Source organism: Triplophysa dalaica, chromosome 2 (genome assembly GCF_015846415.1).
Source record: "Triplophysa dalaica isolate WHDGS20190420 chromosome 2, ASM1584641v1, whole genome shotgun sequence".
NCBI lineage: Eukaryota > Metazoa > Chordata > Actinopteri > Cypriniformes > Nemacheilidae > Triplophysa > Triplophysa dalaica.
The window spans coordinates 620,001-647,792 of NC_079543.1; the positions used below are offsets into that span (position 1 = coordinate 620,001).

General features: G+C 40.1%; 4 protein-coding genes across 5 annotated transcripts in view; 1 reads left to right on the plus strand and 3 right to left on the minus strand.

Moving 5' to 3' along the window:
• LOC130437476 (protein GPR108-like) overlaps positions 1-33 on the minus strand; it is an 8,376-nt gene extending 8,343 nt beyond the window's left edge. The window contains exon 1 of the mRNA XM_056768847.1: positions 1-33. This exon is cut by the window's left edge and continues 193 nt beyond it. The gene's annotated coding sequence lies outside the window, so the exon portion shown is untranslated.
• A 5,937-nt stretch (positions 34-5,970) lies between these two features.
• Positions 5,971-7,108, plus strand: LOC130438018 (microfibril-associated glycoprotein 4-like). The gene is made up of 5 exons (XM_056769764.1): positions 5,971-6,017; positions 6,096-6,299; positions 6,377-6,473; positions 6,542-6,709; positions 6,779-7,108. Exons 1-5 carry the CDS (start codon positions 6,012-6,014, stop codon positions 7,033-7,035), a joined length of 732 nt encoding a protein of 243 aa, XP_056625742.1. The 5' UTR covers positions 5,971-6,011; the 3' UTR covers positions 7,036-7,108.
• A 2,838-nt stretch (positions 7,109-9,946) lies between these two features.
• On the minus strand, positions 9,947-13,642 carry pin1 (peptidylprolyl cis/trans isomerase, NIMA-interacting 1). The gene is made up of 4 exons (XM_056769952.1): positions 13,043-13,642; positions 11,926-12,123; positions 11,724-11,834; positions 9,947-11,555 (listed from the first exon to the last, which is right to left on the minus strand). The coding sequence occupies exons 1-4, from the start codon at positions 13,098-13,100 to the stop codon at positions 11,446-11,448; spliced, it is 477 nt and encodes a 158-aa protein (XP_056625930.1). The 5' UTR covers positions 13,101-13,642; the 3' UTR covers positions 9,947-11,445.
• Positions 13,643-15,646: 2,004 nt separating this feature from the next.
• On the minus strand, positions 15,647-27,696 carry LOC130437078 (proto-oncogene vav-like). Of its 2 annotated transcripts, none has more exons than XM_056768222.1 (28): positions 27,158-27,696; positions 26,956-27,072; positions 26,169-26,285; positions 26,036-26,094; positions 25,878-25,943; positions 25,697-25,802; positions 25,270-25,359; positions 24,651-24,719; positions 24,440-24,543; positions 24,165-24,264; positions 23,337-23,432; positions 23,006-23,074; positions 22,646-22,732; positions 22,463-22,548; positions 21,224-21,359; positions 21,025-21,134; positions 20,722-20,823; positions 20,289-20,383; positions 20,182-20,204; positions 20,057-20,099; positions 19,840-19,976; positions 18,254-18,319; positions 17,968-17,999; positions 17,766-17,876; positions 17,584-17,671; positions 17,355-17,487; positions 16,622-16,773; positions 15,647-16,288 (listed from the first exon to the last, which is right to left on the minus strand). In XM_056768222.1, exons 1-28 carry the CDS (start codon positions 27,242-27,244, stop codon positions 16,235-16,237), a joined length of 2,535 nt encoding a protein of 844 aa, XP_056624200.1. In that variant the 5' UTR covers positions 27,245-27,696; the 3' UTR covers positions 15,647-16,234. The 2 variants fall into 2 exon arrangements, with proteins under 2 accessions (XP_056624200.1, XP_056624191.1); XM_056768213.1 differs by having other exon boundaries at positions 25,270-25,362; positions 27,158-27,695.
• Between the last annotated feature and the right edge of the window lie 96 nt (positions 27,697-27,792).

Sequence of the window (27,792 nt, forward strand, 5' to 3'; positions counted from 1 at the left end):
CTTTCACTTCCGGGATGCGTGATCGCGTACACGTCATCAGCGAGGCAAGGCGTGAGACAGCGACCCCTGCCGACAGGAGGACGCGCTCGACCCGCAGAGAGAGAGAAGCTTTTGACTCAATCTGGCATGAGGGACTTTTTCTTCAGTTGATTCAATGCGGCATCGGAGGAAAAACCTACGACATCATCAAATCAATGTACACCAATAACACATTTGCAGTTAAAATTGGCAACAAGCACACAGACTTTCTCTCCCAGAGTCGTGGAGTGAGACAGGGCTGTAGTCTAAGTCCTACACTATTTAACATTTACATGAATGAACTAGCTGGAGCTCTAGAACAGTCACCAGCACCCGGTCCGACCTTACAAGACACCGAAGTGAAATGTCTCCTGTTTGCAGACGATCTGGTGCTGCTGTCACCCACAAAAGAGGGTCTACAGCAACATCTGGACACCCTGCACACTTTCTGCCAAACATGGGCCCTATCGGTTAATCTTAAGAAGACTCGAGTCATGATATTCCAAAAAAAGCCCAGTAGCCAAAACCAACATCACCGTTTCAAACTAAACAACGTGCCCCTAGAACACACCAAGAACTACACATATCTTGGTATAAACATTAGTAACACCAGAAACTTAAACAAGGCTGTGAATGACCTGAGAGACAAGGCACGAAGAGCCTTTTACGCCATCAAAAAGAATATCAAAATTGACATCCCAACCGTAATCTGGTTGAAAATAATACAATCAATTATAGAACCAATCGCGCTGTATGGAAGTGAGGTTTGGGGTCCTCTCGCCAACCAAGAGTTCAGCAGATGGGACAAACACCCAATAGAGATTCTGCAAACAGAAATGTGTAAAAACATTCTACGGGTACAGAGAAAAACTCCAAACAACGCCTGCAGAGCAGAATTAGGACTGTATCCTCTAATCATTAAAATACAAAAAAGAGCTTTAAAATTCTACACACACCTTAAGAACAGCGACACAGACACACTCCATCACAAAGCCTTAAGTCATCAAGAGCTGAGCCCAGAGAGAAACCCCTTCATCCAACTGATCTCACAACTAACTCTACAACCCCAAACATGCCCAAGTCAACCCCAAACCCCAGCCAGACTAAACCAAATGATGAAAAGACAAAAAGAGAAATATCTCAAACACTGGACAGAAGCAACAGCTCAGCAAAGTAAAGTGGAATGCTATCTGTCACTAAAGAGAGAATATAAAGTGTCAGAATACCTCACAAGCGTATCAGACCCTAAACTAAGAAAAGTGTTGAGCATGTACAGACTCAGTGATCACCAGCTCACTGTAGAGACGGGCAGACACAGACACACATGGACACCGAGAGAAGAGCGACTGTGTCCACACTGCACACACAATCAAGTGGAAACAGAGCTGCACTTTCTCCTCTCCTGTCCCAACTACACACACATCAGAGAAACATTCTTCCCCCAGTTTACAAACTTACACAAAGACTTTGACCAGTTTCAACAAAAGGACAAGACAAAGATTTTCTTTTATCATGCCAATAAAGCTCCTTTGAAATCTTGAATCAGAAGAGCACACGGGCAGGGCTGTGGAGGAACGACATACATGTGACTTAGTCACGTATTTAAAATACAACATTTGATTAACTGTATCTCAGTAAATGGTGGTAATCAAAATACAGTTACATCTGAAAAGTATTTTAGATTACAAAAGTGATTACTTGGAATTTTAATGGAATTTCTTTCATTTAAACTTTATATAAATTGTAACAGGCAGGTTATGTAAACAGTAATCCGTGATTCTCTGCCCTTGCAGAATATGCAAAACTGGAATATTTTGACAAAATAAGAGGTCTCTGTGTTCATAGAAATTGCGTATTATTCTGAATAAGCTATTTCACATGGACTATGGACTATTATGGATACTCCATAACACAAACTGAGTGAATCTATTCAAATTGCCACATGTCCATGACCTTGAATCTTTAATGTCTGTGGTTACCTGAATGATCAACAACTGTTTTCCTGTTTTGAGAATCCCTTGTTTAAGTCATTTAGTCCTTGGGACCTTTTATCTCACAGTTCTGATTTCTCACAATTGCGAGAGACTCCCAAAATGACTCACAAATCTGATTTCTTCTCTTAGAATTGTGAGAGATACACATCTCAAAATGAGAGACTCTTTTCTTTTGCCAGTCTGAATTGCATGAAATAAACTCACTATAAAAATCTCAAAATTGACCATGTAATTCTGATTTTAAAGCTTGCAACTGCGAGTTTAAATCTCACTATTCTGAAAAAAGGTGTTTTATTTTTAATTTAGTGATGGAAACAAGTTTCCATGAAACACAAAGCATTCAGAGAAAGGGGTGAAATGTTTACTGGTGCGTAAAGATTTTTTGTTTTGTTTATAGATTCGTTTTTCTCATGTAGTACATGTATAAACACATGTTTCCCAGAAGATAAAATAAGGAGAATTTAGCCTTCAATACAAAAAAGTATACACATCTCAGCTTAAATGCATGTGTTGCCTTTTTGAGCATCAGCATTTGTCCTCTTTGGTGTCCCTTTGTGTTGTGTACTTTAGTATTCCAAAGTATTAAAATGAAGTTACAGAATTTGTGCAATCTAAGGAAAAATGTACTGAAATACATTTGAAGAGTATAACCTTCCCAGCCCTGTACACAGATAGACAGTAGGACAAACACATCCACAGAGACACAACCAGATAGCACAATCCATCTGACGTCTATTTGACGTCTGCAAGACATCTACAATAGATACTTTGCTCATCTGCAATACGTCTCAGAGATGTCTGAACGTCTGTAATACGTCTGCTAAAGATCAGAGATAGGGCAGCTTTACATCCATTCTGAATCATAAACATCTAACAGACATCTTCTAGAGGCCTATATGATGTCTGAAGTATTCCAGGTGAGCAAACTATCTATTGTAGATGTCTTACAGATGTAAATACAGACATCAAATAGACATGACCCATATGTATGTGTGCTATCAGGGAGACATCCGTTTTCTTTTTCACGAGTTTTGAAACAAGTTTTCACTTCCCTTTCAGATTTGCAGACACAGCCCAAAATTATTCATACCCCTGGCAAATTCTGACTTAAAGTTGCTTTTATTCAACCAAAAAGGCAATGTGCAAAATATGACTGCAATATGTAGAGAACTGCATCAACTAATGATTTCAGAAACAGAAGAATGACTGTGATCTAATGAAAGAATTGTTGTAATGGTATGCCAAAAATTTTAGTTTCTACTGCAGATGTTGATTTTCTGCAGCTTCAATCAGGTGACAAACAAACAAACAAAAAGCTGTAATATTAATCCTCTAGAGACGTTTATAAAACATGATTATTTCAGATTAAAACAAAGAATCAATTTGATCAAATATCACAATCATTTGAAGGAGGAAAATGATGAGCTCAGTTTACGGTCCGTAAATTCTGAGAAAGACTCTTTGTTGTTTCTGAATGTGTTTTGTGGATTGCTGCGGGTCAGAAATAATCTCTCAGAATAGATTTCACTGAGATACACAAACCTCTGTTAAATAAACATACAAGCCGCCAAAAAAATAAAAAGACAATTTCAAAGACCTTTTCCAGTTTGTCTGAATGTACTATTTGGGGGTGTATTTTAGGGTAAAATCATCATTTTTGTTTTATTATGTGAACTGCCAACAATATTTACACTATTTGCATTTATTTGCAGAAAATGAACACTGGAGAAACAGGTGAAAATAACAGAAAAGCTGCTCTGTGTTTTTTCAGATCTTAAATACTGCAAAGAACACCAGTTCAGATGTACTTTTAAAGCAACACAACAGTCATATTTCTAGACGGTTACGCTTGTTTCATGTACCGTTTTATGGGAAAGCACTAGCTAACGAAAACACTTTCCTCCTGATGGGAGTCTGGCGCTGAAAACCCTAATAAGTTGACTGAACTAAATTAATTGAATAACTACGTTGCCTCATTTTAATTGTGTAGTCGAGTCTCCCAAAACTTGCATATTTAAGTTTATTTAACTTGGCAGTTTTACACTGTAAGATGGTCGCAACTAAATTGACTAGTGGAGTACATCAATTGTACAAATCTATGCACATATAAACAGTACTTCATTTACGTATGTGTTCAAGTATCACAGTGACGTTTCTTAAGCAAAAAGCTGGTTTGCCAGAGACTGCAATCTAGGCTTGAGAGCATTTGGTCCCATTGACATTAGTACATGCTGGATCAGACCAAAAGTGTTGGCCAGTGATTGTGGTTAATACAGGTCTAGTTTATAAATCAGACCGAAGCTTGTGGGAGGTCCTGCATTTTTCCATCACAACTTGGCCTTCAAGAATTATTCCAATCGAAGAAGTCAAATGCGCTTGTGGGCAAAAGCTTTATTAAAGTAATTTCTCGCTGTCCGTCTGCAAATGACGGGAAAAAAAGAAACAAATAAAGCCATATCGATAACAGATGAGACGATTAGGGTGATTTTTGATGAGACTTGGGAGAAGGCTTTGAGGAACTCTTTCACGCATTTTAGCACGTGGCATGCATGTCTTGTCTATTCATTGCTAAAATACTGAAAAGTACTGTTGCTTCACAGCTAATGTCTTTCCTGATGCTTAATAATGTGTTCAAGTCTGGGTTTCGCCAATTTCACAGTACTTAAACTGCCCTTGTAAAGGTTGTAAATGATTTATTAATTTCTTGGTTCTCTATCTGTACTTCTGCTACTTGATGTTAGCTCTGCCTTTGATACAATCTCTCACAAGATACTTATCTCTCGTCTCTGTGATATGGGTATTCCTTGGACTTCTCTTTCCTGGTTCTCTTCTTATCTCCATGGTAGACAATTTTACATCTCAGTGCAGAACTTTAGATCTCCCACTGCCCCCCTGAAGCAAGGAGTCCCCCAGGGATCTGTGCTCGGGACACTATTCTTTATCATATATATACGTATATTACCACTGGGTCACATTTTCCATGGCCTTAACAATCTTTTTTATGCGGATGATATTCAGATTTAAACAACTTGTAGGCCTTTTTCGACCACCAAATTGGAAAAATCTCTGATTGCGTGTATGAAATAAAAGCATGGCTCAACTCAAATTTTCTTAAACTCAACATGAAGAAGACAGAGATAATTGTTATTGGTACCCCGTCCCTTACTTACATTTACATTACATTTAGACATTTAGCAGACGCTTTTATCCAAAGCGACTTACAAAGAGTTTAGGAGCAATAAGCGATAGTTCATACAGGAGCCATAATACATTAGGTGCCAATACAAAGTTACTGGTTTCAACAAAAGCTAGACCACTACCTGTTGAGAGAAAGGGTTAGTGTATTTTTATTTTATTTTTTTCTCATTTGTTTGTCAAGTATTCACAGAAGAGATGGGCTCCAAAATTCAAAATTCCTTCTGACTGTGTCTGTAACATCACTGGTACTCTCCTCACTCCATCAGTCACAGTTAAAAACCTTGGTATCATTTTAGATTCCTCCCTCTCCTTCCAGTCTCATATCAACTAAATCAGCATTTTACCATCTGCGTCGTATTTCCCAGCTTCGGTCATTCATTGTTGTAAAAGATGCAGAAACGGTTATACATGCTTTTGTTTCATCACGACTTGATTATGATAATGCTCTTTTCATTAAACTACCCCCCACCTCCATTGGCAAATTTTAGTACATTCAAAACTCTGTTGCACGGATACTCACCCGCACCAAACGTTCTGCCAATTTCACCCCTATTTTGGCAGATCTGCAATGGCTACCAGTGGCATATCATATCAAGTTTCTAATTCTCTTGATTGTTTAAGCACATACAACATTTTGGTGTACAGTAAATAGATTTGAGTTGTGTTATGTGAATGTGTATTTTGTATTGTGAAACAGAGGGGGAGTGTGAGGGATATTTAACAGAGTTTGTGTGGACTCACTAACACAAGACGGTAAGAGTCACTCTGTTATATTCTGCTGATGGTTTGAGGATCTACACAATGACTGTACATTCATCTGATGTCTTCTCTTGTGTTCTTTGTTTTGTTGGTGAGAGTATGAATCACGTGTGTGTGTTTGTGTAGATGCTGGTGATTTTCGCCACACTGTGGCTGGTTGTGTTTGGCTGTGAGTGTGAGGAACTTCATCCTCTGGACTGTTCAGAGATTTATGAAACAGGAGAACAAGTCAGCGGCATCTACAGCATCTATCCAACAGCTGATCGTCCCGTCTGGACTCAGTGTGACATGATCTCCAGCGGTGAAGATGAGGAGAAAGGAGGCTGGACGGTACATACACACACACACACACACACACATGACATGACATCCTCACATGTGACATGCGTGTGTGTGTGTGACTTCAGGTGATTCAGAGGAGAATGGACGGCAGTATGAATTTCTATCAGCCGTGGAAACACTACAAGAGAGGATTCGGCGTCATCGAGAGCGAGTACTGGCTGGGTGAGAACACACACACACATGTTCAGTTTGACATGCCTTCATGTTCAACACACGTATGTGTGTGTCAGGACTGGAGTACATGTATCAGCTGACACATAACAGAAAGTACATGCTGAGAGTGGATCTGGAGGATTTTGAAGGCCGGAAAGGTTCAGCGGTGTATTCTCTCTTCTCGGTGGACTCTGAATGTGAAGGTTATCGACTGACTGTGTCTGGATTTAAAGATGCAGGAGCAGGTACATCACACTTTCATTTCATTCTAGAGTCCTCCGGAGCGCTCATCTAATCATGTTCTTTATGCTCAGGTGATTCTTTATCTGGACACAGCGGGTTCAAGTTCTCCACCTTTGACAAAGATCAGGACACTCATGAAGGCAACTGTGCCAAATTGTTTCTCGCAGGATTTTGGTATTCCAGTTGTCATTCTACAAATCTCAACGGTGTGTATCTGTGGGGTGAAGACGCCACACATTACGCCATCGGAGCTTCTTGGACGAGCTGGAGTAACAATTACGCCCTCAGTATGAAATCTATGACCATGAAGATCAAACGCCTGTCTTAAATACTTGAGTTGTATTTCATTTCATGTGTGTTTATCCCTTTAATTATGATTTAAAAGCCTGAATAAACTATAGACAAGAGTCACAAACACTCAGATTCATGTGTTTATTCTTGTTGTGTTCTTAATACAATAGAGAGAAAACACACTTCAGAGTTCAAAGAAAACAGACTGACTTCTTGTCCTCGTGTTTTGGGTTTGGTAGTGTGGGATTACAAATTTATAAAATGTTATATCTAGGTTCCAGTATAATAGTTTATACACTAAGAAAGTTATTTACATAGTGTTTCACATTTTGAGATAAAGATGATGACATTCTAAGAAGATCAAGTCAGGTAGCCCAGGTGTCTTAGACATCACCCTTTTGCCTTTATCCACTGACCATTGGGCAGAGTCCCAAATTAAAGGTGAATGCTAAGCTCAAGGCACTGCTAAGCCTTTGTCTCTATGATAATGTGAAGGTATGGGCAATACTGTCAGGCCGATTGCATTAGCACCTCTGCATGAATGACAATGTTATGCTGATGAGACTTTGGCTAGGACAATTCAGGTAACGGGCTGAGTTATGTACGGCATTTGCATGCTTTGTGTAAATGGTCTCCGCCTCTATGTATCACGCCCCCTTGAAAGGTATAAAACTCTACTGTGCTGAGCCAGAGTACAGACAGCGATGCACAGTGAGTCCTTAATAAAGAGAACTTCTGTATGAAAGATATCCCAACGTCTCCTGGTCATCTCTGCTTCAACGAGGAAAAAGGTTCCTACATTATCATTCTGTTTTAAATACAACAGAGAGAGAAAAAAAATCCCATCTCTTTTAAAATGTGTCTAACACTGCAGAGTTCAAAGAAAACAGACTGACATCCTGTGCTCATGTTTTGGGTTCAGTAGCAAGATGATCTGGATTATTTTCTATCAACACGAAGAGTTATAGTTCATCTGCAGATCAAACACATGTCATCATTCATTCCTTGTCATGTTTGTATGTGAGTCTATATTCAGTGAAACACGACAGGAGATATTTTGAGAAATGTCTCAGTGGTTTTGTGTTCGTACAATGGATGTCAACGGAACTGCACATTAGATGGTACAGCTTGATGTTTGTGACGGATCCTAGTAGAGACACGCTAACATCTCTAAGACAGAAACGCAGAAATGCCACAGCGCCTGAAGCTGAAGAAATCACTACATACACATGTTTAGGAACTGGAGAAAAACAGAAATATGCAGCGGAGATGATTTGGTTCTGTCACAAACTTCTATAGATTCTGTCAAATACATTGACAATAACAGCATGCAAAATAAAACATAAAGAATATTCATAGAAGGCCCATCTATAGTACATGTGTGTGCGTGAGTGCGGTAAAGCAGAAATAATGGCCCTGGTCAGAGTCTGTGGGGTTTTATTATCGCAAATGGTAACATTTGCTCCGACCAGACCCTACAACTGTAACAGTTCACGATCTGCATGTCTTCATCGCCGGACTACACTACCCATAATCCTTAGCACCCGTCTAACCTGATCTTCATCACTGGATTTTAGATTAGATTAGATTAGATTCAACTTTATTGTCATTACACATATACAAGTACAGTGTAATGAAATGTAGTTTAGGTCTAACCAGAAGTGCAATTAGCAAGTGCAGATATACAGTGTGAATAAATACAGAATACAATATTAGGAAAATAATTTACGATGGGCATGTACTATGAAAATATGACAGTCGGTATGTACTATGAACAATATAAACAGAAGGCTATATACTGTGAACATTAATGTACAGGAGGTTATGAACAGATAACAATATAGACTATACAATAGTGCAAGTGACTTGAGTGTGCATTAATTACAGACATTAGCTATTAAAGTTACAGTGCAGTAGATGAGTTAATGCGGTTAATAAAGGTACAGTGCAGTAGATGAGTTAATGCAGTTATTGAAGTTACAGTGCAGTAGATGAGTTAATGCAGTTATTGAAGTTACAGTGCAGTAGATGAGTTAGTGCAGTTATTGAAGTTACAGTGCAGTAGATGAGTTAGTGCAGTTATTGAAGTTACAGTGCAGTAGATGAGTTAATGCGGTTAATAAAGGTACAGTGCAGTACATGAGTTATTGAAGTTATTGAAGTTACAGTGCAGTACATGAGTTAATGCAGTTAATAGAGTTAACTTTTAATTAATATTAGTTGTTTATCCTCATCACCTGTGTGTCCCTTGTTATCTATTGTATTCAGTGCACCCCTTCTTGTGTTCTTTGTCCGGTATTAACTAAAGGACTAAATAAATGTTTATGGGGGTGTGCTTCCCCTGTGTTTGCTGTGGATTAAAGAAACCCTGTTTGATTCATCTTCTTGTTTTGAGTATTCCCTGAACACCCTGTGACATCAACGTGTTAAACCTCATAAAGAAACAGTCAAACTTAACGTGAAACACAATTTGGGGTAATTCCAGCCTTATGGACGTGACATAAAAATCCTCAGAGAATGAATTTGTTACGATTTTATTGAACCATCTGTTCATTTTTACTAAACCCTTGTTGATAGAGTCTAAACATCCAAAACATGTCAGTCTATGAAAAAATTTTTAAAAAAGGGAAATGTGACAAAAATTGCACGCGGTTTTTGGGAGACCAAAAGGATTTCTGTGAAATAAAATGCACAATCCTGAAGCAACAATACCCAATGAATGGAGAACTGATGCCTCCTTATAGAACATCAAATATAAATACATTATATTCATTTTCATGTGTCCAACTTTGAAGAGAGATCTAAAATGGGTATTTGAACCACCAAATTGTAATATCTGTGCTGTAAACATAGTAAAAACTGCTGGTAAAAACTACATTTTTTCATGGTAAGGTTGACATTTTCACAGAATTGCCCTTTTTTTTTATTGTGAAATAACACAAGATGTGTGAAGTCACGACAAGTCTCAGGATATATTTCAACATTAATGGTCACAACATGATGAAATTCTTCACATGAGTTCAGTTCTGGGCTTTAAGATCATTTCTTTCCTATATTGACAAGTAACAAATAATGCTGTTTCATGTCTGTGAAATGATCCAGCACAAAACAACAGCCGTGCATTTATTCTGACACAAATGAACAAACACAAAATCAGATACTGTGATCTTCAACAGCCCGCTGTGTCCAGATAAAGAATCACCTGAGATGTACAGCATGAGGAACATGATTAGATGAGCGCTCCAGAGGACTCTAGAGTGAGATGAAAGTGAGATGTACCTGCTCCTGCATCTTTAAATCCAGACACAGTCAGTCGATAACCTTCACATTCACATTTATTCATCTCTGTTCATGTTCATGTTAGTTCGTTTAGCTTCAATTCCACTAAAATACTCTTTGTTATCAAAAATGTTCTTGCAATAACGTTTAAAGAGCGTTTCCTCAACATGACTTGTCAATGCTAAATGTTCTAGGAAAACAATAAATAAACGTGAGAACATTTGAAGACATTCAGAAAGAAGGTTTTCATTACGTAACGGGAACTTTCCAATCAGGTCCAGTGTGAACAGACGTCCCCGGTGAATCAGTGATTGTGATTTCCCAGAAGCTCAAACTTCTCAGGCCTTCTTCATGTCCAAGAAAAATGAATTATTTTTGAGTGACGGGTCACAACCGTTTGAGTGCTCATGACAGATTCAAGATGTTTCTCTAGTTTTAGGAACATCACATTCTCTTTTTAAAGAGAAAGGATTCATCCTCTCTCAAGTGTTTGTAAATCATTACATGACTTTTCTCAGTGAAACACCCCAGAAGATATTTAGAGAAATGTCTCAGTTGAGTTCAGTGTTGTTAGATGATCAAACTTCTTCAGGTTTGACGTGACACTAGGGGAGTAAATGAGGCACATTTAGCCGATATTGATATTTCAGCACCTTACCAACGTAACATTCGACAGAATGTAAGCACAGCAGATGAATGAAATGAACAGCACTTATCTCAAAGTTCACCGGCTAATGTAATGTTTATTGACATTATTGGAGCAGCAGGTGGCGCTGTGTCACACACTGAAGGCATCGCTCGCATCACTTCCAGTGTGGATGACATCTGTGTGCTACAGGACAGTGGTTTAACCTCAGACTCATCACAGTCACACTTCACCGTACACTAGTTCAGACATCATGGAGTCAGAAACACAAACATCCTTTAAGAGCAATAATAAAGCAGCGTTGATATAAACACAGGAGCATGTTCTTTAGTGATACCATCATTTTTATTGGTTATACGGTGACATATGCTCATGGAAGAGACCGATGACCTGATGAAGGAATGCTGGGAACAGATGCAGGGTTCATACAGTGAGGAAGATCAGATCAGTGTTTGTATCGTGCAGATTTGAGTTACAGGAAGGACGTTCTTCAGGAATGAGTGTGTGTGTGTGTGTGTGTGTTTATCCTGTCCTCAGGATGATGTGAACCCCGGAGTCAGTGAAGACAGGACCGCTCATATCTCCAACCTTCAGTGCGAACGAGGCTTCTTCAAACGGCTTCTGCATCTGACCTGGTTTTCACCAAACGCATCAATGCAAATCATTTTATTTCAATAAACTCAAGTATTAATAAATGACACATGAAATCTTTGACACTTGTGATCCTCGATGTGGAGTGCAGATGATTTATATGGGCAGATTGAGCGACCAATCAGATCTCTTAATTCTGTGCGTCTTACCTCGTCCGAACACGCCCAGATCTCCTCCGTTACGTGCTGAGCTGCAGTCGCTGAACTGAGATGCCAACCTCTCAAAGTCCTCCTGGCCAGATTTGATCTGTTCAATGTAATCTACACACACACACAGGTTTATGTAGGCGCACACACACACACACACGTCCTTCACGCAGTAGATGACACACACACACACGCGTGTTCTTACTGTGAATGAGCTCCAGCGCCTCCTCTTTAGGGCGTGTGATGTTCTCCTCTCTCCAGGAGGACGGCCGGCGAGACTCCCTGTGTTTCACCAGCAGATGAGAGCAGCGAACCTTCTCCACCTCACCGACTCCATCAGCCGACGCGCTCGGCCTCTCCCACTGACTGGCATTAGTGATGTGATTGAAGTAATACACCCTACCTGAGACATTACAACAACAAGACAGAATTAGATCTTCACCTCAGGTGGGCCAATCACAAGTGCTGGATACAGAGGGGTCAATGGCCGTTTCTCAACATGTGATCTTGTGTGCTCGCTCTACGTCCGGTTCCAATTCTCAAGAACACGTGTTGGCATGCGGCCTCGCGCGCGTGTACGGCTTGTGCTTGATGTCCCAGAAGTCCCAGCGGCGCGTCCATCCAAGTTCGTTCTTCCGAGGTTCTTCGCGTTCTTGGCATTGAGAAATGGCCAATGTCTTGTGATAAGGTCACTCAGAGGTCATCTGATGTGACCCAGAATATAATGAATATTCATCACATCACACAATAATAACATCTGGACTGAAACACAACAATGACATCACTTGTGCTCATGCCATGTTTACACCTGAACTACGTACAGATGTTGAGATTCATTTGGAATCGAAATATGTAGATATTTTGATTAAACATCCAAATGATCATTTATTCATATGTTCACGTCTTTATGCGTGTAGACATCTGGGTTTTGTATGTTACTATATGTATTCTCTCTCTCTCTCATATTTAAATCTGTATACTGAGATTTGTACATGTCTTAGTAAATCAACATGCTTGAAGAAACACCATATCAGTCATACTGAATCAAAATATTGATGTTTGGTTCGATACATGTCATCTAAACGCTTCGTGTGAATAACAGTGAATTGAATCAGATGTAATGTTATTCTCCTCTAGCGCGCTGAACATCATCTCTGACTCTGAATGAATGTGTTCGGGTTAATAGTCATCATGTGTCTGTTCTGTGTTTGTTTTAACATCGGTTCTGTTTTGGCGGTTCGGTGTCGGTTAGCCGTTTAGCACGAGCATCAGACACGCGGTTAAAACGAGCCAGTTTCGGGTTCATCGCCGCTCAAACTCACCCGAACTCCGGCTCATTCTCTTCTCCCAGCCGGACGGCAGCTTTTCGTCGTCAGACATGATTTCTGATGTGTGTCGGTTCGGTTCGGTGAAGGTCTGATGTGATGTGATGTGATGTCACGACAGTGCTGCTGCTGTAGTGACCGAATCCGCAGACAGAGGGCGCTCACAGCAGTGTTTGTCCTACCACAGACATTCGTACGTCCAAAAGTGAAATCTTTGAAATCTTTTCGTCCGACAGGTTTTTTCTTCAATTTAAATTTAATTTTTAAGCTGCAATCTGTATATTATTGTGTGAACAATATGAGTCACGCAGTCTTTACGTCCCGAATCATTCTGATCAGCGCGGAGAAAAGTAACACGAGTCATCTGAAAGTGCCAGGTTCCGGCTTCCGTAGTATCTGTATAAATGTACAATACAAATATTTTTACGATGACTTAAAATAGGAAAAAAAATATTACAAACACACTCAGTAATGAGGACAACTTTGAAATACATTAATTTAAACGGTCTACAATGAGAGTTTAACAAAATAATAATTCACATAAATACAAACAAAACGTTTAAATAAAGAAAAACGTTCTAGACCATTCTTCTTACGACTGCTCGAATCACAGCATTTATAGTCGATTTACGGCAACATCTCTAGTAATGACGCCCTTCCTGAAATATTATTGGCCAAGCCGGCTGTCAGTCAAATCTCCTCTACAGTTATTGGTCAAATGTGAGCAGATGTTTTCACAGCACTGCTTTACGGCAAACGTTTGTGAGAGAAACGCGTTTGATAAAACACACAGCTAAAATCAGGTAAAAATGTGAAATTGTAAATGTAATTTCTTGATTATTGTCTTGTTTTTATCATCTATAGATAACATAAAATACAGTTTGATGCATGTGTGTCCGTGTATACACCGAAAAAGTGAAATTCACACCATAATGGTATCGAAAATTCATTCAGCAGAGTAACGATTGTAGTGGTAACTTACACACTTTATATTTTACTTTCTAAAATCATTATGATTACATAACTATATAAACCGATGTTTAGAGATCATATTATTTAGATATTAACAGATCTTTTTGCTCAGTGTACATGAATAACGTTAGGTGACTGTAGTGATACATGTCACATCACATGTGTATGATAGATGTGTGTGTGTGTTTTACAGAGATGATTGAGGTGGTGTGTAACGATCGATTGGGAAAGAAGGTTCGAGTCAAATGCAAGTATCCTTTAAAAGTGTGTGTGCCTGTGTGAGAGTGTGTGTGTGCCTGTGTGAGAGTGTGTGTGTGCCTGTGTGAGAGTGTGTGTGTGCCTTTGTGAGAGTGTGTGTGTGCCTTTGTGAGAGTGTGTGTGTGCCTGTGTGAGTGTGTGTGTGCCTGTGTGAGAGTGTGTGTGTGCGCCTGTGTGAGAGTGTGTGTGCGCGCCTGTGTGAGAGTGTGTGTGTGCGCCTGTGTGAGAGTGTGTGTGTGCGCCTGTGTGAGAGTGTGTGTGTGCGCCTGTGTGAGAGTGTGTGTGTGCGCCTGTGTGAGAGTGTGTGTGTGCGCCTGTGTGAGAGTGTGTGTGTGCCTGTGTGAGAGTGTGTGTGAGAGTGTGTGTGCGCCTGTGTGAGAGTGTGTGTGTGCGCCTGTGTGAGAGTGTGTGTGTGCGCATGTGTGAGAGTGTGTGTGTGTGCGCCTGTGTGAGAGTGTGTGTGTGCGCCTGTGTGAGAGTGTGTGTGTGCGCCTGTGTGAGAGTGTGTGTGCCTGTGTGAGTGTGCGCCTGTGTGAGAGTGTGTGTGTGCGCCTGTGTGAGAGTGTGTGTGTGTGCGCCTGTGTGAGAGTGTGTGTGTGTGCGCCTGTGTGAGAGTGTGTGTGTGCGCCTGTGTGAGAGTGTGTGTGTGCGCCTGTGTGAGAGTGTGTGTGTGCGCCTGTGTGTGTGAGAGTGTGTGTGTGCGCCTGTGTGTGTGCGCCTGTGTGTGTGCGCCTGTGTGTGCGCCTGTGTGTGTGCGCCTGTGTGAGAGTGTGTGCGCCTGTGTGAGAGTGTGTGCGCCTGTGTGAGAGTTGGTGTGTGCCTGTGTGAGAGTGTGTGTATGGTCTTTGTTTTTAAACCCCAGTGTTGAGTTAAACATGTTTGTACACCACCACATGGATACTCGTGTCCCCATTGGCAAAAGGCTTATAAATGGTACAGAACAATATTTTAAAAATGAATTTTCCAATAGCCTTAGGTTAAAGGTGTAGGGGATCAAACATACAGTCTGTACAGCATAAAATTCATTAAGCCTTTAAACAATCCCCACGGAGTTATAAACCGTGTGTGTCCGTGTTGTTGTGTGGCCTTTAACCGTATGTTTAGTCAGGAAGACACTATTGGAGACTTAAAGAAACTGATCGCTGCTCAGACTGGCACACGATGGGACAAGATCGTCCTGAAGAAATGGTGAGAACCTTCATTAAAATAAAAAAAAGTGTCGAAATATAGTGTGACACCAGTCACTAATGATCTGATGTGTGTTTGTGTGCAGGTACACCATATTTAAGGACCATGTATCACTGGGGGACTGTATCCTTCACACACAGTATCATCATAAAAGGGATAAATATTATTGGGACGTGTAAATCGTTTCAGGATTGTCAATGTGTTTTTAATGCTGATGAAGATCCTTAATTCTGAATCTCAGATGAAATCCATGATGGCATGAATCTTGAGCTCTACTACCAGTAGAGTTTGCAGCACACACACACACACAGAACAACACATTCTACAGTGAGACCCATGACCACAGAGTATTGACTTTCCCTCTTTCTTACAAACACATTTGACATTGTGTCAGAACAATATTTGTTGAGTTACATTGTTTTCATATGATTTAGAAAGATATGTTCTGTTTAAACACAAGCATTTTAATACACAAACTTTCGTAAACCAAAGTCTGGATTATCTTAAAAACAGGAGTTTATTTCTTCACACAGTTCAAGCAATCTGAACCATTTCTGAATGAACTTGAATTAATTTCTCTATTCTAGAAAAAACCTTTATGAATAAGATATTTTGTACAGCTTCTAGTGTGATGTTAATGTACACTGAATGAAAGAATGATGTTAGTAGATATAAATCACAGCTGCACTCATTGATGTGGAGCGTGTCACAGATCACTTAACACATCAGTGTATTAAAAGAAGTGTTGTTGTTGTTGCTGTGTCTGTATGGTCAGCAGTAATCTGAATGCTCTTCCTCCACGTAATTGGCCGGAAACAACCCCACCTACACAAAACACAGGTTACTGAACATGAGCAGAGGAACAGAGAGTGAGTCCTATGTGTGAGCTAATCATCAGAATTCATCCTCATGTCGTTTCCGACCCTTTCTGTATGCAAATTTGGTGTGTGTCAAATCTCTGATTTGAAGTTGTGCAGAAAATAAAAAAAAATTCCGTAAATAATGACATTTCTGTCTGTTCTTCACACAAAGTTATGGTATCATTTAAGATGTTGTCACTGTATGGCAGAAATAAACGGAGCTTACAGTGAGTTCCTTTCTAACAACATGCAGGCGAAATGTTCCTTAAGGTGTGTGTCTGTGTGTTGTGTGTCATACCCGGCCATAGACCTCTCCTTTCCACCAGCCATTGTGAGCTTTCTTGGAGATGATTTTCACGGTGTCTCCCTCTCGCAGCGACAGTTCATTACGGTCACGGGCTGAGAAATCATAACGCACTTTAGCTGTGCCGTAATAACGCTCGCTCGGACCTGTAAACAAACAAACACAAATTATGATTCTAAACACAAACCCATACACAACAAATAAAGACGCTAGTCATGTGCGTGTTTGTTACCTGTGCTAAGATTGTTAGCTGTTGCCTGTGTTGTTTATGTTATCTCTGTCATCTTTGTGTAAGTTTGACATTTGTGTTGTTTGTCTTATCGCTGTAATGATTGTGTTACCTGCGTTGTGTATGTTAACTGTGTTGAGTTTTTGTTAACTGTGTTGAGTTTTTGTAGGATGTGTTGATTTTGTGTTACCTATGTTGTGTATGTAAACTGTGTTGAGTTTGTGTTACCTGTGTTGTGCATGTCGATTGTGTTGAGTTTGTGTTACCTATGTTGTGTATGTAAACTGTGTTGAGTTTGTGTTACCTGTGTTGTGCATGTCAATTGTGTTGAGTTTGTGTTACCTATGTTGTGTATGTTAACTGTGTTGAGTTTGTGTTTCCTGTGTTTTGTATGAAACTGTGTTGAGTTTGTGTTATCTGTGTTGAATTTGTGTTACCTGTGTTGTGTATGTTACCTGTCTTGTGTGTTGTGTATATTAGCTCAGACGTGCGTGTTACCTGTGTTTTGTCTGTGTGTGTCGTTGGGCGCTGTTGTGTTCTGTTCAGGTTGTTTGTAGGGCGTATGTAGTTTTGAGTCGACGTCTTTGAAACATTCTCTCAGTGAGTTCTCCTGATAATACTGAACCAGCTCCTGCAACACAACACAAACACACCTTTACAACAGTAACTATGAGGAAAAAATGACCCACTGAATTAATGTTTCATCTTTATTACTCGTTAGACTTACGATGAGACCCTTGAAGGCTTTTTTCTCATTGATCCTGTAGAGACCCTCAGAATACGTCACCTTTATGTGTCTAGTGTCCATGTTGAACCTGAGACAGATGATAGAGACAGACAGACATGTGACTGACGGAGCGGTTTGATTGACAGCTGTCAGTCAGTGTGTGTGATGTGTGTTTGAAGTACTTGAGACTGATGGCGAATTCTCCAGCGTCTTTCTGTCGCACCAGAAACGTGCCGTCAGATCGAGGCATGAGCAGAGTCTTAGCACCGGTCCGGTCCATGTTACCAGCGAACCTGACACACACAAACACAGAAGAACATTCATGTTTAATATGACAGAGTAAATACGTGTGTATTTGTGAGAGTGTGTGTGTGTGTGTGTTACCAGGGGAGTCCTGATAACTCTGGTGACAGCCCCTAAAACACCGTACAAAAGCACATTTCAGGTTACTACAATAACTATTCTATTAAATACATTAACATATTTATTATAGATAATATATATATATATATAAACGTCATATGTGTAAAATATAAAATTCAATGCAAGTCACTTTGTCTAAACTGTGTCAACTGATAACATAACGATATCATCAGTTAGAGAACGCGTCATGCTGGTGATAAACATCTTGTCTTAAATGATTCATGTGAATATGATAAACCTGGCGTACCGGTAAATACGGCTGAACTTTACTGCAGGGAAACCAGCCAACCTCTCCTATAGTCAGATTCCTGCCCTGACACACACACACACACACACAAACACGTAATTTCAAAAACACGGTAATCATGTAAAAAACTGAAATGAATGACATTTCTGATCATTTATACTACTCAAAAAGAAAGTTGAATAAAAAACAAGTTTTGTTTTGATTTTAAATCAGTCGCCCTGAAATAATCAGTGTTGTTCAAACAAGTTACTTAAAAAGTTTTGTCATTATCGAGTCAGTACACCGTCTACAGTTATTGCATAACTCATCAACCTCATGCACATGCGCAATAGAAACGAACTCTTTAAATTAAACATAATGTGAAACAAGCTGCAAATATGTACGGCCAATTTTCATTATTTGCATATATTTTCAAATAAATTACAAATAATGTCTAATGCATTTCTTCTCGTTTTTTAACTCAAACTCGCCTAAATTTAGAATTCATGAGTTTTATACAAACAGAATTGTTTAAAGTGAATTCAGTATGTACAACTGTAATTGTATTTAACATTTAACATTATTAATACCTTATATTAATATTTCAAAATCATATACTGTATTTTATATACATATATATATATATGATTCTGCCTCTTCATGTCTTGTCTTTCTTGATCTTGTGGCAGAATCATGACAGGGCCTCTTGTTATATGTGGAGAGAAACATTTTGACCCTTTCAGCCTTGCATACTCTTTCTCCGGTCTCGTCTCTGTTCCCGCCCTCTCGTTCTTCGTTTAACTTCCCATAAGTGTTTCATTCCCAACACCTGTCCCTTGTTAATTATCCTTTGTTAGTCTCCCTATTTTATCCCCTTGTGTTTTCTGTCCTGTGCGGATTCAGTTTGTTATGCTTGTGCTTTGCGTCCCTGCATACCATGTGTGTATCCTGATCTGGAATTATACCTTGCCAAGTGAAAAAGTTTGTCTTGTAGGCCCAGTCTCGTCTAGTTTGTCAGTTTTGTTTAGTCTCCTTTTCCCCCAGTTTTTGCTCACACATGGGAAGTCTTTTGTCTCAAGTTTTGCATTTTAGTTATGTTCCTGTGTTACTCCCCATCGTGGCCTTTTTGTTTGTTATTGTAATAAAGTTCCTCTTTTTCTTGCACCGCTGCTCTGCGCTTGGAATCTTCCCTTACAGAGTTCATGACAATACATGAAATATTACTATATTTTTTTAAAGCCTAATGTTTTTTTGAAAGCTATAAAGGACAATAAATGACTTGAGAATAAATAAATACATTCATAAATAAATACACTCTTTGGACAAAAATATCAACTTTGTACCATTTGCGTAACACTAGATTTATTTCTGCATTTCTACATTTATTTATCTTTTATACTTAAATCTTTTCTCGTCTTCCATATGAAGTTGCAACAATAAGAATGTAAAAAAACTCTATGAATAAAAGTGAATGAATTCAAATAAGATAAAAACGGAAGCGTAATGTCTTTATCTTTCAAGAGAAAGGTAATTTAATTAGAGTAATTAATGAATTACTCAACACTGGTCATCATTAAACAGACAGAATGAAGGATTTTTTGTCTCACCTCCCACCACTGTAAGTCTACTTCAGCCCGGGTCAACTCCACCACATCACCCACAGAGAGCTGCAGCGGCTGACCGAACGCCACCGGAGGAGGAGGAAGACCATAATAATCCATACACACCTCCATCTTCGGCAGACCTGAACACAAGCAACACTGACAAAATGACACACACTGCGCATTTAATCACGACGTGTTTGTGATGATGTCATTTGTGTACCTGGTTTGGTTTGTCTCTGAGAGGCCGCCCTCACTGTTTTACCCTGAAAACAAGAAAACAAATCATTTCTGGTCTAAATCTTCACAGGATAAACACTAGTGTGTGTTTGTGAAGACTGTCCGAACCTTCTTCAGTGTTCCTGTGAGTTCTGTGGATCAATGAAACAGACGTGTTAATACAATCACACGCACGTCAACATTCATTTCTCATTCACATCTCAGTTTCCTCTCACCAGAGTTACGTCCACACGCACCAACTCGACCCAAACACTCTTTGTGAGCAGCCGTCTTACAGCGCGTACAGCGATATCCCTGAAAGAAGATTCCCCTGAGGACAACACGCACAAAATATAACCTTTAGTTTCGCTTCGTCAATCAAATACCTTTAGAAAAATAAAAGAATCTTTAAAAAAGTGCATTTAAAATCAACCTGGCTCGAAATTGTGAAAACAATCTTTCAATCTCAGAACAATGACCGACGTCTTTAAAATGTCAATACATTTTGTCAACATTATGTCATTGATTAACATTGGTATAGAACGGTTGATTTAACGTTTTTGATGGAACATACATTTTTTTAGAACTTTTTCATACATGTATTTGAAATGTTCCTTTTTTGGTCTTTACACATGAATCATTGTGTGAATAACGTGAGCGTTTGTTCACCTGAGGAGCATCTGACAGGCTTTACATGAGGTGGTTTCATCAAAGCAGTGCATCTGGAAGTCATGACCGTTAGCTGTGCTGTTCTCTGGACAGATGTTGGATCTACACACACATCACACGTCAGATTACACAACCATCATCTCATGTCAAAGCTCTGAAAAAAAACACCTGTGAAACTTATCACAATAACTACAGACGTAAAGCGTCTGAGAACACCAGATCAAATGAGATTAAACAAACCATGAGCTTCTTGCCATGCATTTAATCTAAAACTATACCATTGTAAAATGTGACGGGACTTACAGCGCCATCTCAAACTGCTCCAGCCATTTCTTCTTTAGCTCTCGGGTCTTAAAGAAGAGATCATAACCGCCTTGACCGTACAGATCCATCAGGAAGAACGTGTGCGTCCACTGAACACACACACACACAGAGAGAGAGAGCTTGAGATAAAGCAGGGCTCATATAATGAGCAGTGATGAGAAGAGAATGAGCGTTAAACCTTCTTGCTCTCTCGATCTCCTGAAGGTTCATCTCTGAGCTGATAGTGTTGAAGTTCAATCAGCTCCTTCAGGTCCATCATGTCCCCGCTGCGTTTCTTACACACGAACAGAGCTTTATCAAAGAGAAAACCGTACCTACACACAGACACACACACACACACACACATTAAAATAGTGAACATTTATAAAAACAAATCCAGCATAAAATAACAGACATTTTCTGGCAGCTGGGCAGTAATTGTCCCTGTTTTTTAGTAAGTTTGCGTCTTATTCTTCCTGTAATTTGACTGTTTCAAAAACACAAATAAAAACTGTATAATTCTGTTAAACTTTTTACAGTTTAGCTCAGGAGATTTGATGCAGTTTCAGAATAGAAATGAGAGCGTCATTGTCTAAGCCAGTGTTGGAATTGTGTCAACACTCTTGGGGATCCCCTAACAAGCCCGAAAATAAAAGTGTTGATATTCCATTTAAAGAGATCCACATGAGGGAGGCATTGAAAGATATAGGTTTTTTATAGATTTTTTATTTGTTTGCAGTGACATGAATCGATCTTGCTGTTAATTTTTTTTATTGTTCATTTATTTATTTTTGGAGCCTAGATTTGATTTCTTTCTTTCTGAGATTTCATTTATTGTAAAATGTATTAATAACAATACAACTTCATCTCTGTCTGTACAGTACATGTCAGCTTGAGCATGAATGGGTTTTTCAGATAAAAATGTTATTTTAATTTGCGGCTTTTGAAATTTTGACAAGTAACGCACAAAAGTGTTTTGTTTTAATGTAATAATGTAAAACTAGACAACTAAAAACTCCAAATAATTTTTATTATTTTAGACTTATGAGGGGTGCCTGGAAGCCCCGTCATCGAACCCTGATCTAAACACGTGAAGAGTCTGGAGGTAAAAATGAAAGTTGATTGTTGAGGTGAAATCAAATCATCTGATGATTTGATGAGAAATGTTTGAGTTGATATTGAGATCTTTAATAATATTGACTTTTGATTGCCGACGAGACAAATCTGAGCTCAGTTTGACACATTGTTGACGACTCGTCTCAAATTCTCTCATGACAGACACATGTCTGACTCTTTTCTCAGGAGGAACATCTGAGACGCACTTGACACTTAAGCAAAGATTTATTTTTGCTCTTCATTTAATCTCATTGATGTCTAGGAGCAATAATTAAGATATTAATGAGATCTAATGAGTTCACACACACACACACACACACACCTGTCTTGTTTGGATTTCTTCTCAAGGCTGCAGATCTTAAATTCTCCATCTATTTTTGGTCGTCCATACAACGCTAAAGACTGAGACTACAGAGAGAGAGAGAGAGAGAGAGAGAGAGAGAGAGAGTATGATAAAAGAAAAGAAAGGAAATATTCACAGTTCACAGGACAAAATCATCTTTACCATGTTCTCGATGCACAGCTGAAACGTTGTGATTTGACGAATGATTTCATTGTCTCGCTTCACCTCGTTCACACTCTGCGCTAGATCCTACACACATACACAAACACACAAAGACATGTCACTCTGAGACTTACAAGCACAAAACAACTCATATTTTTACTTCAAACAACCAGCTGACATTCTCTAAAAAGTTCTCACAAAATGTCAAAAGACTGTCATGTATCTACACATTCTAAAAACACTGATATAAAAAGTGAATATAAAAATATTATTCTCACATTGCTCTTAAATGTTTCGAACATTCCAGTAACTAAATGGAAATGCTCATAAAATATTTTTTGTTAGTTTACACACACTCACCCTCATGGCATCTAGTGCATTACGCAAATTCTCTTTGTCTTGTTGGTCCACCGTGTGCTTCACAAGCTCCTGAGTTCACACACACATACACACACAAGATTTATTTTCATGCATACACTTCTGATTCTGACCTGGTGTATCCATTCAACATAAATGCCACATAAGAATTATTTTCCATAAAAAGAGACAATGTTATGTTTTTACAGTCTAATTTCATAGGATTATCTTTATTAAAATGAGAACAACACAAACATGACTGAACAACCTTAATGAAATACAGTACTGTAGCTATACACATGTGTGTCTTTGCATGTGTTTGTGTGTTTGTTACCTGTAGTAAGAGATGATATTTCAGGACTCTCTGCATCGGCACCATGAGCAGATCTCTCAATGAAAACCTGCCGCTGTTCGCTCTCATAGAACACTCCTGACAAACATGACAGAGAGATGACAAGTGTGTGTGTGTGTGTGTGTGTGCGTCCGTACATTCATGCATGCATATTTGTGTATGCATATGTTTGCATACATTGTGTGTGTGTGTGTATGTGCGTGTGTGTGTGTGTGTGTGTGTGCGTGTTTGCGTGGGTGTGTGTGTGTGCTTGCTTGCGTGCATGTTTGCGGGTATGTGCGTATGTGTGTTTGTGGGTGTATGTGTGTGTTTGCGTGTGTGTGTGCTTGCTTGCGTGCATGTTTGTGGGTATGTGCGTGTGTGTGTTTGTGGGTGTATGTGTGTGTTTGCGTGTGTGTGTGCTTGCTTGTGTGCATGTTTGTGGGTATGTGCGTGTGTGTGGGTGTATGTGTGTGTTTGCGTGCTTGCTTGCGTGCATGTTTGTGGGTATGTGCGTGTGTGTGTCTGTGGGTGTATGTGTGTGTTTGCGTGTGTGTGTGTGCTTGCTTGCGTGCATGTTTGTGGGTATGTGCGTGTGTGTGTTTGTGGGTGTATGTGTGTGATTGCGTGTGTGTGTGTGCTTGCTTGCGTGCATGTTTGTGGGTATGTGCGCGTGTGTGTGCTTGAATGTGTGCATGTTTGTGGACGTGCATGCGTACAAGTGTGTTCATGTATGTGTGGGCTTGCATGCGTGTGTGTTTGTGGGTATGTGTGTGCATGTTTTTGTGTTTGCTTGCTTGTGTGTTTATGTGGCGTCTGTGTGTTTCTTACCTCTAGTTTCATTTTAACATCTTCCTTTGTACTGGAGATTTTGTCAAGATGTTTGGAAGCAGCTTCCACCTGACTACAGTAACGGCCATACAGCAACAATCTGGGACACAAACACACACACACAAACACACACACACAAACACACACACACAAACACACACAAACACACAGAAAATGTTCTTAAAACTACAGTAAAACAGCAACACAAATCTTTTTCAGCCTTACAATGCCAAATGTAAGTGTTGTTGTTGTGTGTTTGTGTTGGTGTGTGTTACCTCTCCTTGTAGTCAATGAAGATCTGATAAAGATTTTTCGCTCCTGTGTGCAGTACAGACTCCTGAACCTCATGAAGAAGAGATCGATGTGTCTTTGCTAGATCCTGACCACAAACACACACACACACACACACACACATAATCATGAAAGGACAATAATGATCAGTGTAATAAAACAGCTTTAATGAGAGATTAGAATGATAAAACTCACCTCAATATTCATGAAGATGTTCTCAACATCGACCGGCTGTAGAAACGCCTGCAGTGGCTTTAGAAAGTGCTAGAAGAATACATAATCATCACAAAAGAAATTACAGTCACTTCTCAGATCTTCTACACAACTACATGCTGATCAGTGTCTCTGTACGAGAATCCTCTGGTTTGTGGTCACAGAGCCGGGCATCAGTTTCAGTTTAAGCACTTCTGTAACCGACAGGTTCCTGTTCATCAAAACCACGTCTGAGGAAGCAAAACTGTTTCAAAGTCCAGAGCAACAGAAACCAACACGAGGTCAGCGGTTGGTGATCCTGAAGGTTTGAACATGTCTAAGGCTCTGCTCTTCAGAAGAACGGGAAAACAATCACGCAACACACAGTTCAAAACGTAGTGTTAGACAAAAAGTGAAGATTCACTAGAAATGTGAGAATAAGATGAGTGTCAGATTTGTAGGGTGTACGTGCACTAATGCCTGTGTCACATTACAGCCGTCTGTGAGCCGCTCTGCTGTTGAGGGACGATAACAAACTCATTTGTTCCTGGTTTCAGAATAATGTGCAGATATTGTGTAAGAGCAGGAACACGTGTTCAGAGACTTGTAAGAAATGATGTACCTGAAGTATAGATTCCAGTGTGTTGGTATATTTCTCTTCCGTCTGCCTGATTTCTTCAAGACAACAACTTCTCTTGTCCACTTCAGCCTTCTGCTGCGGTGAGAGACATTCAGAGAGTGAGACAGAGAGAGTAAATAGATGGATATAGTGAGACAGGTGAAGGGTGAGACAGAGAGTGAGACAGACACAAATAGAGTGACATGTAAATATAGTGAGACAGGTCAAGGGTGAGACAGACACAATGAGAGTCTCACTATATCTATCTATTACTCTCTTTGTTTCTGTCTCACCCTTGACCTGTCTCACTGTGTCCATCTGTTACTCTCTTTGAATGTTCCTCTCTAGACAGACAAAGTGTGTGTGTGTGTGTGTGTGTTCGTGCATTTGTGTGTGTGTGCGTGTGTGTGTGTGTGTGTGTGTGTCTCACTGCTTCTGGTTCTTCTGTCCTCATCAGATCTTCATACACATCATCACCTTCATCATCCTCTTCCTCCACACAGTCATAAAGATCATCATCTTCCTCCACCGTATCACTGCGTCACAGAACGACAATCAGCACAACAACACAAACACACACATACACACACAAACATGCACACACAACTCACTCGATCTGGTCTGAAAGGCCGGTGTAGATATCATCATCTCCAATACACGCTTCATCTGGAAAAGGCCTGCAGTGGGAAACCAAAATGAGATTAGGAGGAATTTGTATGCGTGTGTGTGTGTGTGTGTGTGTGTGTGTGTGTGTGTGTTTGTGTGTTACCTGAAGCCTCTCTGTATGGCCACTGATGTGTGCGACAGAATAGACAGCGTGTCAATCACCTAAAACACAAACATCCATTAGAGTGACATCACAGTGACATCACAGGGCTCAGTTCACACTGCTATGTTCAGACCTTCCCGAAGTCTCGCACGTCAAACAGGTCGAAAGCCTCGAAAAGATCGTTTTTCTTCAGCCCAAATTTCTCCTGACACGAGCACAGGAACGTCCTGATGTTCTTCAGACACAAAAACTACACACACACACACACACTCGATGAATCAGAGACAGTGAGGGCAAAAACACGTCAGAAATGAGGAAACATTTAATCAGCACTGCACGCACATGCGCACACACACACACACATTCACACACAGCTGCACACACACACAAACACGCATATGTCGGGTTTCCATGTTTTATGGGGACAATCCATAGACACAATGATTTTAATACTGTACAAACTGTATATCATAATCCCTCCCTCTAAACCTCACACACAACACTGCTCTTTTACATTTTCAAAAAGTTCATTCTGTTTGATATATAAGCTTGTTTCCACATGAGGACCAAAAAAATGTCCTTTGGTTTTACACTCACACACAGACTGTGTCACTAAATCTTCACATTCACAGGCTGACAGAAACTGAAATAGACATACAGCTTCAATGTGTGAACGTCATGTACTTCCTGAGTCACAGTCTTGTGCTCTCTCTCTCTCTCTCTCTCTCTCTCTCTGTGTGTGTGCGCTAGAGGAAGTCAAGGTTCAAACAGGGAAGTGTAACGCAATAATGTTCATAAAACAACTGATGTAAACCCACAAGTATCATTACTGTACATCCAGAGAGAGAGATTTGAGTGTACATGTGTGTGCTTTAGGTCAGCAGCAGCTCTGATGATCAGATGTGAGAGTGTCTGTGTACCTGAGACATCTGAGGCCGCAGGTTGATCTGTCGCAGGTTGACGGCCTGATGCAGGAGGTTGTTGAGCAGTTGACAGAGTAAAACTCCATCTCTCAGAGCATGAGCCAGGTCACACACCTGTCCAACACACACACACACACACACATGAAGGAAGACATGAGGACAGACCTTTCTCCACACACACATACACACACACACTCACCTGTGCGCTGTCCCACGTCACTCTGTGATTGTCAGGAAGAACCCGACATTGAATCAACCAACCGGCACATTGTCTCCACAACTCCATCTCCACAGCAGCCGAGAGAACGTCAAAGAAACGTCAATCTAACGCTAGAGCCGCCCTCACATGAGCAGACGACCTACAGCGGCCTAGAACCACCTCAACTCCAGCATGACCTCAATGTTCAGTAACAAACACAATGCGACTGCTGAAATCAGTGAACGTCCACACAAGTCACGTTAAAGACGACGAATGAGACGCAAGATCTCGGAGTAAAATGGTTGCACAAGATTAATCTCAACTCAACTAGAAACTCGGTCAGAAATGACAATCAAAGGGTGTACGGTGCGACGAATGACGGCTTGATCCCAGCGTCCAGTGTTCTCACTGTCATATCTGTGCGTTTTATTCTGTCGTTCTTGTGTCTGTGATGCCTTTCTGCAGATCTGCAAAGAGGAGGAAACCTTTCAACTGCACACAACTTCCTCTTTCCTCAAACACACGCGAGAACAATTACATGTAGATATATAAACCCCACATTTTGCAAGTCAAGTGTCAGATGTGTGTGTGTGTGTCGGTTTTCTATATGAGTGTGAATGTGAGTGTGTGTGTGT

What these genes read in the sequence shown, in the direction of transcription:
- LOC130438018 (XM_056769764.1), top strand. An exon ending in CGAGAGCGAGTACTGGCTGG is followed by an intron (nt 6,474 to 6,541) that starts GTGAGAACACAC and finishes TGTGTGTGTCAG; the next exon opens with GACTGGAGTACATGTATCAG. An exon ending in ATTTAAAGATGCAGGAGCAG is followed by an intron (nt 6,710 to 6,778) that starts GTACATCACACT and finishes CTTTATGCTCAG; the next exon opens with GTGATTCTTTATCTGGACAC.
- pin1 (XM_056769952.1), bottom strand. Translation starts at nt 13,100, where the DNA reads ATGTCTGACGACGAAAAGCTGCCGTCCGGCTGGGAGAAGAGAATGAGC. An exon ending in GAGAATGAGCCGGAGTTCGG is followed by an intron (nt 12,124 to 13,042) that starts GTGAGTTTGAGC and finishes GTAATGTCTCAG; the next exon opens with GTAGGGTGTATTACTTCAAT. An exon ending in GGCGCTGGAGCTCATTCACA is followed by an intron (nt 11,835 to 11,925) that starts GTAAGAACACGC and finishes GTGTGTGTGTAG; the next exon opens with ATTACATTGAACAGATCAAA.
- LOC130437078 (XM_056768213.1), bottom strand. Translation starts at nt 27,244, where the DNA reads ATGGAGTTGTGGAGACAATGTGCCGGTTGGTTGATTCAATGTCGGGTT. An exon ending in TGACGTGGGACAGCGCACAG is followed by an intron (nt 27,073 to 27,157) that starts GTGAGTGTGTGT and finishes TGTGTTGGACAG; the next exon opens with GTGTGTGACCTGGCTCATGC. An exon ending in CACTGGAATCTATACTTCAG is followed by an intron (nt 24,720 to 25,269) that starts GTACATCATTTC and finishes GTATTCTTCTAG; the next exon opens with CACTTTCTAAAGCCACTGCA.